A 12,246-nucleotide genomic window follows, 5' to 3' on the forward strand; every position below is an offset into this window, starting at 1 on the left:
AAATACCAGATGTTGAAAAAATTGTAAATAAAGTTACTTTTCAGAAAAAAGCACAAAAATATATTTAAAAATCTAAAGACCAAAACTAGATTTGACTAAAAATCATTTTAATGAGTTAATGTTTTCCTCTTCCTTTTAAAATTTCAAAAACCTTTGGAGAGCATAGTACAATAAAACTTTGGAAAATCATTTTTCAAATGCTTTAAGATTAAAGGAAAAATGTTTACAATGGTCAACTAATAAGGTCTTGAGTTCCTTGATAGCTATTAAAATCAAGGCTATTTTCATTGATAAAATGAAAAAATGATAAAAAGACAGGGTCTTGAAATTCAATATTAACCCATAATATACTTAATGACTTAATGACTGAGTCTTAGAACAAGTCTAGATGCTCAAAGCAGTCTGTCCTCAAAGCAATCAGTAGTTAGAAACCTTACTAAAGGTCAAATACTTAGAAATCAAGAATTTTCTCTTTAAACAAAATCATCTTAACTTTTTACTTTTAATATTTAATTAGTTTTTGATCAAACTGTAGACTGTTTCCATTGAAAACAATTATTTATTTTTAGTTTGATAATCAAGGAATTTGATACCCTTTTATCTTATACCCCAAACAGATGAATTGTTTTTTAACCAAAGCAAAGGGATTTATAATCCAGTAGCTCTTAATTCAATCTAATCCCAAGGGGCTAGTATGTTAACCAAGAAATTCTGAAGGTACTTAAAAAAAATGCCCTTTCCTGATCTTGCTTTATCTTTAATATTATTTTGCTAATTTTTCCTTTGCTCCTTTAACTCTTTATATGCTTATAATGGAATGATATTAAGGGCTTACTCTTTTTCTATTATCAAATAAAAATTTAAATAGTTGTTGAATCATAAATTATAAATAATGCATGTAAGGCTAATTATCAAATTCAACAAACAGCAGCTAAGTATTTTAGAAAGTACCTATATGTCAAAACTAGATAAATATAATTTAATTTAATATGATTTAATTATATTTATTAATTATTAGAATTGTTAGAATTAATTCAAGAAAAGTCAGAATGACAGGATTTACAAAAAATATATAATAAAATCTAGGCTAAAATGACACTATGCCCAATTATCAAGGATATTGTAGATAATGATTCTCTTAGGTAGCTGGGACCTGCCACCATTAGACTGAAATAAAATGAAAATCCAATGCCTATCGGCTCCAGAAGTACAAATTTGACTGAAATTTTCCTAAGAATAAAAGCTCACAGAGACCAATTTTCTGTATGGTTACTGCTTTCTTCCAAATTATCCAGGATGTTAATTCTACCAACAGTAAGGCTATACAGCTGGCTAATATGAGATTTTTTTTTGTCAACTATCAATATTAAGAAAACAGGCCAAGTAAAATTACCAGAGGGTAAAAGTCTGTGGCATTTTATACTTTACATTCTTCTTGATGTGAGTTCCTACTCTATTAATGTCACATAGACTATATACAGGAGACTCTAATTTATTGTTTTACTCACATCAGATATGACTTTCCAGAAATTATATCAAAAACAGTGTCGCCTGGTTCTCCAACAGTCAGAAATGCTGGTCCAGTGGGTAATTAATTTACCCAAGCAAGACCAATCAAATTAATCATTTTTATAATTTATTTTATTTTTTTCTGTTTCACTATACACAATTATGACACATTATTTACATATATGGATATCATTTAGAATATTACTTTTGTTTTGGTCCATTCCTTTTGTTTTGGGCCATACTCTGATGCTCATGGTTTACTCCTACGTTCAGGAATCAGTCCTGGTGGAGTTTAGAAGACAATATGGAGTGAGGGGTATTGAACCCAGATTGGCTGCATTCAAAGCAATCACCCCTATGTGCTGTGCTAAAGTTTTTTCCCCAAATTTAGAATTTCAAATGATTAACTGTGCCCTTTAAATACAGGGCTTCAAAATGTCTAAAAATTCCTGCTGTTCAAGGTCATAGTTCTATTCTGGTTCCAGGAAACTTTCCTATTCAACTCTTTAATTTCATGCAATCTCTATATATTGCACCTTTATAGACCTTAAATTTTTTTAATTATGTGTCACCAATCTATGGACACACAAATAGAAGCATGTGTGTAAGTGTAGAGAAACAGAAAGTGTGTAGTAGGAAGAAAAAGAAGGGGACAAAAAAAGATTGTAGAATGAAAGATTAAACTAATATATATGTACTTAGATATAAAAAATAGACAAAATCATGCAGTGGAGTATCATGATGTATGAAGCCAACCAAAAGAAGATATAGAATTATCTTTCCCATATGTGGTATATAAAGAAGCATGTTAAGTAAATAACAAGTGGTCAAAGGCAACAGAAGCTAAGAATTAATCTACAAACTACATCTTACAATGTGGTGTAATTCACCTGGACAGGGGGTAGGATTTTTGTGGAAAGGTAGATAGGAGAAAACTTGAGACAATGTTTAGGGAAACAGACACTGGCAAAGGGTACTATGTTAGAATGTTTTATTCATTGACAATATTGTCAAATTGTGAAACAGTGACATGTCTTTTAACTAGATATAAACCTCCATATAAAAGTATTTAAGAAAATATTTAAATGTTTAGAGTGATAGCTCAAAGAGTGATAGCTCAATGGGCTACTATACATGATTTTCATGCAGAGGTACAAGATGGAGCCTTGGTACCATGTGGTCCCTTCTTACCTTTCCCAAAGCCAAATGCTAATCTTACTGGATGCAGACCAGCCCACATCTGGGAGGAGTCTATGGTTGCTACCAAAGGGTACCAAGAGCAGAAAGAAAGGAGCAGGAAGAAGAATCAGCAGACAGACAGAGAGAGTGAGAGAGAGAGAGAGAGAGAGAGAGAGAGAGAGAGAGAGAGAGAGAGACAGAGACAGAGACAGAGAGACAGAGAGACAGAGAGAGACAGAGAGACAGAGAGAGACAGAGAGACAGAGATCAGAGATAGCATGGATGCAGAGGCTGTTTAGCTTAGAAGCCACACATGGTGGTTAGGGCCTTATAATGAAGCTGGATCACTCCTAAAACTTCATGACTGCTGTGGGTCATTTCCTCATGGTTATTCTGAACCCTCAGACTCACTTGCTTAAAGGGGCTGCAGGCACCAGGCTGACTCCATGAACACCTAGGACTTTATAATTAATATTTAGTACAACAGTCCCTGAACCTTTCTTGGAGTTCCCACTCCCCCAAGCACTTAGCTTGGAGTAGCCTCTGAGAACTTCCAGGTGTGGGACAAGATCAAATATTATTGTATCAGTTTCTCTAAGAAAATGCTTTGACTTGTAAAAGAAAAATAATTTCTTGTATAATTGTTTTAATTACTAAATTTAAAATATATTCTGGGGTTGAACAAGTTGCCTTGTATGTTGCTGATCCAGGTTCTATCCTTGGCATTGCATATGGTGCCCAGAAAACTGCCAGGAGTGATCCTTGAACATAGAGCCAGAACAGAAGTAAGCCCAAGTAAAATTGGGTGTTGCCCCAAACTTCATGGCTCAAAATTTACATATTAATCATACATTATTAAGTAGCAATCTTTGGATTACAACATCCCTCACTCATATATAAATTTTACTGTATTAAAGTGCTTATTTATCCTGACAATTTTGGACACAGAACAAATGAAACATTCTTTGTAGAGATACTGAAAGTTTAAAATGATTCATGGCATTTAGAGTTCATTTAGTAAAGTTTTAGGATTGGGTAGCACATTTATTTTTATTTTAAGAAAAGTTATTTTTTGATAAGATAAAGAAACCTAACATTGTTTGGAAGTGATGTACAGGTGGCAAGCCTTGAATCCTCAATCAGGCTGCAACCCCGTTTTTTAGATTGCCAGCCCATACCTCATTCCTTCTTTACTTTTCTGCCTGACTGGGCCCTCAGGTGATGAATGTGAGCACAGCATGCCTGATATTTTTAGTGCTGAGAATCCAATTTGGAGGTGAGGTGGGGTAGCAATAGTTGCAGTAAATAAGCAGCTGACTTAGCAAATAAAAAAAAATCTTAATGTAAAGAAAAGACAATAAAAGAAAAAAGATTTTAAAAAAATAATAAATATTGGTAATGCATTTGAAATGATTGTTGGGATCATGATAATTTGAATATTTATTATTTAAATTGTATCGCTAAAATTTTCAAATAAAATGACGAAGAAATATTATAATTCTAGTCTTTAATGCAGTATTTACTCTGTAGATAAAAATAGAATGGGAGTGTATGTCTGTTTAACTTTTTTGCATGAGACCCATGAATATTTTATGTTTTAATCATGGAATTTCTGGGTCAATATACATTTACAAAGAAATTTTATTCTTATTGCTTTATTTGAGCCTTAAGCCAACCTAGGATAAAAGCATCTGGATTTAGAGAATTCTCTTTTATGTGTCTACTACATACATCAATAAACTGTGGTTCAGAAATTTCAAGATACTTACCCAAGTTAACACATAAAGCAATTGGCAGAGCCAGGTCTAACACCCTAGGAAAAACGGTTTTATCCACTACAAAGACATAAAATAGGGCATTAAACAAACAGGCAAGGGGTGGGAGAGAAGGGAGACAGGAGGGGGTTGGATTGGTGGTAGGAATGTTGCACTGCTGAAGGGGGGCATTCTATTTATGATTGAAATTCAACTGCAGTCATGTTTGTAATCATGGTGTTTAAATAATGATTTGTTGAAAAAATAAGTTCTAAAATTGGGAGTAGAAAATATGGAGGGTCACATCTTATTATTATCCATATTTAAAACAAGTATGCTACTTTGACTTGCATTAAACTGAGAGATCTGTTACATGTATCATGGTTACCTTATGAGGAAGACCATAAGAATTTAGCTGAATAAATTAACCTAAAATAAGCATAAAAGTTAGATTTTTATCCCCAAGCATTTATTTAATGATCCATTATGATTCTTCCTATCCTGCTTATATTATTTTAATAAATATTTTTTATTAAGAAGATACAATGTGCCAAAGTTTCTAAATCATATTTGGAAAATTGATGAGATAACGTTTCCATGAACTTCTTTCATGATCTTGCCCACAAAACTCTACCAAGAGTTGATACTGATCTATAAGAAATGTCCATAGATATGAGAAGAGGAGAAAAACTAAGAAAATACAATATAAAAAATGAAGTCATAGAAAAGATCTGGAAATCGACAGTGATCGAGATATTACCGAATTTTAACAGCTGAAGAAAAATATTAATCTTTGTCTCACCAATTTATTTAGTTAGAAAGTAGAAACTACTTAGAGTGTGGCAAAGAGTATTTTCATAAAAAGCTATGGCTTATTTTGTCACATATTAGCCATTTTAGTCATAATAGTCCTACTTTAGTAATCAAATCCTTCAGTTTATTTAAAGCTAAGAAAGAATTGATCTGATTCTTGTTCACATAGCAGACATTAAAAGTACTACTTACCACTCAACCTTCTTTCATTTCCATGTAAATTCCTCCTTATAAAATATGTAAAAACTTCATTGAAAGGAAAGTAGGGGTGCTCAATGAAATAGAGCAACTGAGAGTAGTGAGAGATTGATCAGGACCTATTTGAAATATGTACAGAGAAAATAATAAAATAAGCCTCTGTCCATAAAAGGAAGAAAACAAGATCTAAGACTATGCTAATCATATGTTTCTCCCTTGGATATGTTAACCTCAAAGGATGGAAATGTTGTGATGGTAGGTAGGGGGCATATTGAAGAGCTCTACCACTTTGGAGAAACACATTATAAATGGGTTCTTTAACACTGACAAATTCATGTCTATATGCCAATAACAAGAACTAGTGATGATCAGCTCCATTTCAAAATGTGATGCCAACAGGTTATAAAAATATCTATAAGTAGGTCCATCCATTTGGATGTGGCATAATTTGTGGAAAGACTATAAACATGGTTACATATTTATTTAGCAAACACATTATCTATGGCCAAAATCTTATAATCTATGCACTGTATTAGATATAAAAGATAAAAAAGAATTAATATACTACTTTTTCCCTAAAGTAGTTTACAATATGGACACCACCAAATGTTCTAGAGTGCAACAAGTGATATAATAATACTGGTAGAAAATATAATATAATTACAAAAAGGTATTAGAGTATTTTAATTAAAATAAAAATTATAATAAAAATGTTATATAAAGAGTATACATTATATATGTGTGTTTGTGTGTGTTATATAAAGATTACATGAGCTGTAGGAATTTAGGAGAACAAGATGGTGACAGAGAGTCTAGATGAGGAGATACTACCTTTGTCTATAGAAGATGAAAGGTAAAGGTAAAGAACCAGGTTACTTGTGATGGAGTTGAAAAGCAGAATAGATGTAAAACCTGTCAAATTAGTATAAAAGGTTTTAGAAATTGACTATTTAGACTGAAATAAGGACTCCTCACAGCTTTCTAGATCTGGCAGTATTATAGCATACAGTAGAAATTTGGAGAAATTCTAAGTGTGATACAAAAAAGATATTGAGTTAACTTTGCTTAGAATGATGGAGTATTTCTGAAATATATAGAATTCTTCATGGGCCAGTATCAGAAGTGATACTCTGTTTATGTATTTGGAAATCACACAGGTAGTTAAAACCCTGGATATAGATAAGATTACCTAGTGTAGAATGAGAAGAGAAATAGATCAAAATCATTAACTAGACAATAAATGATATTTTGAGGGAAAGCAAGAGAATTCAAGAAAAATACTAAAAATAACTTTCCTATCAGAGAGGGAAGAGAATACGGGCAACTCATATAAGAAAGCAAAAGGAGGACATATAAGAAGCAAGAGGAGAATATCAATTAGGACATAAGTAGAAGATTTCCTGGTGGGTAATATCACATTGAGAAATGTTTAAGTTAAAGTATAGGGAAAAAACATGCTAAAGTAGATAGATAAGTGAATGGGTAGTGATAAAGAGAAAATAATAATGGAGATTACTTTAAAAACTTAATTTTTAAAGGAAGATGAGGCAGATAGACCACTGTAGAGATAGGTATAACAAATCAGAATTGAATGCTACATCATAGGAAAGATATGAGATATTCAGAGTGAAAAAAGTTAATATAGCAAGAAAGTGACAACTTGGGGGTGTAGGGGAATAACTTCACGTTACTTGAACCCAACAGTGCTTGGGGGATAACCAAGACTGTAAGTGGTGGTGCTAGAGGAGGCATACAGTTTTGGAGATTAGGCCTCAGTCATGTCCAATATGCCTTTGAGCCATCTGAGAAGGTGAAATCTTGAGAGTTGGATAGGATGGAATGATATTTTAGAGAGGGAAAAAAGGGCAAGGGGAAGAGAACATGCACAGATAGATTATGAACAACTATTACTAAAGGAACTACTTTCAATAAGAAAGGGCAGGTACTAGAATATCCTGAAGAATGGCAATTCTATACCAAGACTCAGATAGCAAAAACAGCAGAAAAAATTTCTTATTACTGCATTGATTTTTATCTTCACATTCATTTTGTTTCAACCTATAGAAATCCTTAAATGTAAAAAGGGTGACATTTGGGTTTGTTATTCAGTTTTCTGACTATGAGGAGCCACCAAAGGGTCACCATCGCCACCTTAGCTGTGCCAAGGAGCCGCCAGGGTTTCCTGTGTTATAAAGGGGCCAGGAGGTTCCAGGTATTAAATTAAAGGTTTCACACATGCTAGGTATATTCTATTATTTGCTGTATCTCAGAAGACTGATTATCATTTTCAGAAATTCAACCTAGAGGAGGAAATTGAAGACCAAGATTATGTGAATTATTCAAGATCACTGTGTATCAGTCAATCATCTGTGCTAAGGACTCTCAGTATAGTGCTCTTCCCTAACCCTCAGATATTTTTAGAAAGTACAGTGGTGTAGAGGGAGAATTCTTGCCCATCAGTCTTCTTTGACAGCAGAAAGCTTGTTTTCCTGAATGACACAGTTAGGATAGTTACAGGGAAGTAACAGGAAGGAAAAGCTGAATTTTCTCTGGAGATGACCTGTATGTGCATCCTTTAAAAGATTCATTTAATAGAGAAAAAATTTCAGCCATGTCTTACTTGATCAATATGAACAAGAGGAACATTTGGTTAAAATATGAACCTCCCTCCCCCTTTCATATCAGTGTCAGGTAAAACTGAAGTATGTAGATTAATCAGCCCCAGGCATAACACTGACAGTTCTCTGACAGTGGCTAAGGCAATTCAGCTCCTCTCCCTCTCAGCGAACAGGAGCCCTGCCCTTTAGCATAAAACATGAAAGGAGGTTTCTGTAGTTTTGCCAGCTCAGCAAGAGAGAAAATTAACTCTACATTTTCTTATCCCAGTTGCCTCAGCATGGGTTAGGGTGGGGGTTGGGGTTCAGAGTTACAGAATGTTAGCTGAGAGAGCAGAGTTCATTGCTTATGCTGCCTCGTGCAGGTTGAGATCAATTATAAATCACCAGAAATGAACCCATCTTCACACTTACCACATATGTTTTAAGGTTCTCTGAAAGTACAAGCTATTTGACTAGGGGGTGTGGGAGAAATTAAAAAAAAATTGGGGGGGCTAAATTTGAAGCAATGAGGTGGAAATCACTGTAATAAATGAAGTTTCAATTCTATTAAGTAGAATGCTCTGTTAAACGTTCCCACTCAGTCCCTGGGTGACACAGGGTGTGGCTCAGGGAGATTTAGGAGGAATTTAATTCATAACCAGAGAGAAATAGTCTGTACGGAGCAGCAAACTGCATCCTTTCACACCTCCTTCACGCTGAAAGGAAAAGGCATAGCAAGGCTGGGATTCTAAGTCATAGATCACATCCTCTAAAATAAGACTTATTTGCTGTGTGAGGGAAAAAAAATGCAGCTTTGAGGGAGTTGAACTGATGGGGTGGGAGATGGGACTGCAAGCTCTGGTAATCGTTACCCTTCAATTACAAATTAAAGTCCTTTTATTTTTAAACAAAGGAAACACCTCATTTTCTTGCCTTGTGGCCAGAGATCACATCTTGCAAGTTTTTCATCATCTGCAATTCGCATGGTAATTAAGCTATTTAAAGTTAGCCCCAAGATATTTGAAATTCGCAGACCAATAAAATCTCAAACACTTCTTTTATTCTAGCCTTTCTTTGAACACTGCTTTATCATATTCTTATCTCCATCCTACTTCTATGCTTTTCTTTCAACTATTATAATCAATAGGGGTAATTAATGGCTAACAATCCATGTATGATTTCTTCATTGGCAATGTGGTACAGTCAGAAACCCAAGAAATGCTCCTTTATGCAGCTCAAGTGGAGAAGGAAGGAAGTGCAATCCCTCCATCCTCCTCCCACATTTCTGCTGGATTGCATGGGTGTGGCAGAGTTTAGACCTTTGCAGGTTTTTGCCCTTGTTTAATTCCTGTTTAAAGACTAGGATGATGGATAAACACAATTCGATTTGCCACGAATGATATAAAATCATTTAACCCATAAACTGGAAACCTGTGTAAGAGTTAAGTACTCATGCTATATAAATGCTAGTCCATGAAGTGTGAAGCCCACACCCTGAATACACCGTTTCCCTTCTGTCTGATTTAATGGCATCTGAAACATTGACTTACATGAATGACATCCAACCACGTTAAGTAGCAATCATGATCATTTCACATAGGAATAATATACATGTACAAATTGTGTGGATAAACTAGCAATTTCAGTGCCTTCCAATCTCCTATCTTCAACATGAATTATGCTAAAACACATGCAGACATATGGAAGCCATACAAAGTACACACATGATTGTTGTACATTAAGTATGCGGCTGCTATGCACATTGACATATGAATTTCTACCCCCTTCTGAAACACACTTTTTCAGCATCATCTCCCTGCATGTCCAATATGCAGGATATATCAATGATAAAGATTTTGAATGAAGGCAAGAGAGCAGTAGAGCCCTCTTTTGTGGAAGGTGACATGCATATACATACATACATACATAGAAAGGTAAAAAAAAAAGTTGTAAACCGAAGTCATTTTCTTCCTAAATAAAAGCTTTTATCAATGAAGAGCATTGATTCCTTAGGACTGGACCTTACTAAATATTATTTCCTCTGGTCTGCAGTAGGGCAACCTCAGAATGGTTGAGGAGTTTTCTTTGCCTGTTTTTATTTTTTATTTTGATAGTATCTTAACATAGCCACCTGTATCTATTACATGAAGTACTAGGATGAAGGAAGACAAGAAAAAAAAAATGAAATGCTCTGATACAAAACCTAGGAGCCTGCTCTCTATTTCATGAATTTATTTTGGCCATGCCTCTTCAGCCACTGTTCTGGTATTTTGCTTCTCTCCCCCTTCCTCTTCCTTCTTCTTCATCCTCACTCTTACCCCTCCCATCTTCCTGGGCGCTGGCTAAATGTGCAAAGCTGGCAGACAGTTTCTTCTTCCCTCCCCTTCACCCCATTTAGACTCGGCAAGCGTATTACAAATTACCTGATATCTATTACCTGTATGGCAATAATGTGCAAATCCTATGCTTTGCACCTAACTCCTAAATTAATCAATCTGCCAAGGATTTTTTTTTTTTACCAAGGTTGCTTCCCTTCCCATGGGCGCTTACACACGCCAAGCACATGCACACACCAATCCATATCCCACACCCATTTTTCGTCTTTAACCTCCAAAAATCACCTAAACCTGTTCCAATAAATGTTTGCAAGCTGCGTTTGGGGTACGCCTGGGCACTGTAGGGGGAGGGCAGAGGAATAAGATACTCATTGCTGCTCCCTGCCACCGCCCCCTACCACCCCCCGCCCTTACATACCCCTAATCAAGTTTCTAAATGTTTTTGGAGAAATAAATGAGCAATTTGAAACTGAAGGAAAACCTCGGGGAGTGGGGAGTGGGGTAGGGAAGGAAGGGACTCGGATTCCTGCTAATCACGTATGATTCCATCTTCCAGTCGAGAATGAGTCACCAAGCTTAGCATCTAGAATTTGAGCTCGTCTTTGGTCATTGGCAAGCCCAGGAAAGATGCAAGGAAGGAGAAGAGAGAAGCCCTGATTTCCAACAGGTAATACTCGCTGGTCTTTGCCATCCCGTCGGAGCTCAAAGCTCCTAGGGGCGTGGTCCACCCTCTCTTCTCCGACCAGCTGGTGCACAATCGGCTACAGATCTGGGGAAGGGGATTTGCAAAAAAAAAAAAAAAAAATCCCTTCTACTCGCCCAATTTCTCCCCCAGTCCCAGCTGTCTTTAGATTTTCTCTCTTTTGAAATTTCCCAAATCAGTTTCATTCATTGGAAAATAAATAAATAAAACCTTCACATGTTCCACCCCCCCTTTCCATTAATACCTGCGTCCATCTAAGGCTCATGCATGTCAGAAATAAGGCTTCTTCCGCAGAACATGTGAGAAAATTGTACCACGGAACAAGCAATACTCGAGACGGAAACGTGGTTTCTTCATCCTTGGTTTTTTACAAATATTAGAAAGCATCACCTCCCCATCTTGTAGAGTCCACATTTCCCCCCACACCCCTTTCAGATCCACACCCGCAAAACCAGAGACCATACATGCTGCACATATACTTATTTTAAAAATCACATTTCTAGTCAAACAGGCGTATTTTTTCTAACCTTGTCCTAATTAGTAGCAGTATTCCCAACCCCGAGCATGAAAGACAGACTAGAATAAAAGCTGGGATGCGACCATCAGTTCTCATATGCTAAAGAAACGCAAGCACCATGGCCAGAGCAGAAGCAGTTACATATTATTTCTGCTTTGATAGAGAAATATTGTACTCTGGCAATTTCACAAGAGCAAGAAGTAAAAAAAAATCTTAAGTTCTACCTGTTTGGTTCTTCTCATACAGCACAGCATGGTTGTTAACGTCCCTTGCCTTCTTCCAGCCTTCTCTCCTTTCCTCCTCTCTTTCTTATTCCCCCCCTCTCCACCTCTTTTCTGCTCGCTTGCTCACTCGCTCTCTCGCGCTAACGCGCGCGCTCGCTCTCTCTCTCTCCCTCCCTCTCTCTCTCTCCCGCACACACACCAGGGCAGTTAGCAGGAACTGTAAGGTCCACAGCTATTGCTCATAGCTCTCTCTCTCTCTCTCTCTCTCTCTCTCTCTCTCTCTCTCTCTCTCTCTCTCTCTCTCTCTCTCTCTCTCTCTCTCTCTCTCTCTCTCTCTCTCTCTCTCTCTCTCTCTCTCTTATAGCTCTCACTGCTCTTTCTCACTGCTCTCTCCCTCTCTTTCTATGTGCTCTCTC

At 36.2% G+C, this 12,246-nt stretch overlaps 1 protein-coding gene across 1 annotated transcript in view; it reads right to left on the minus strand.

Annotated features, from left to right (window-relative positions):
- Positions 1-12,017, minus strand: part of GAP43 (growth associated protein 43) — a 106,075-nt gene extending 94,058 nt beyond the window's left edge. The window contains exon 1 of the mRNA XM_049785813.1: positions 11,831-12,017. Coding sequence (XP_049641770.1) covers positions 11,831-11,860 — 30 coding nt within the window. The 5' untranslated portion in view covers positions 11,861-12,017. The remainder of the gene's footprint in view (positions 1-11,830) is intronic.
- Between the last annotated feature and the right edge of the window lie 229 nt (positions 12,018-12,246).

The sequence above is a fragment of the Suncus etruscus genome, chromosome 13 (genome assembly GCF_024139225.1).
Source record: "Suncus etruscus isolate mSunEtr1 chromosome 13, mSunEtr1.pri.cur, whole genome shotgun sequence".
Classification (NCBI taxonomy): Eukaryota; Metazoa; Chordata; class Mammalia; order Eulipotyphla; family Soricidae; genus Suncus; species Suncus etruscus.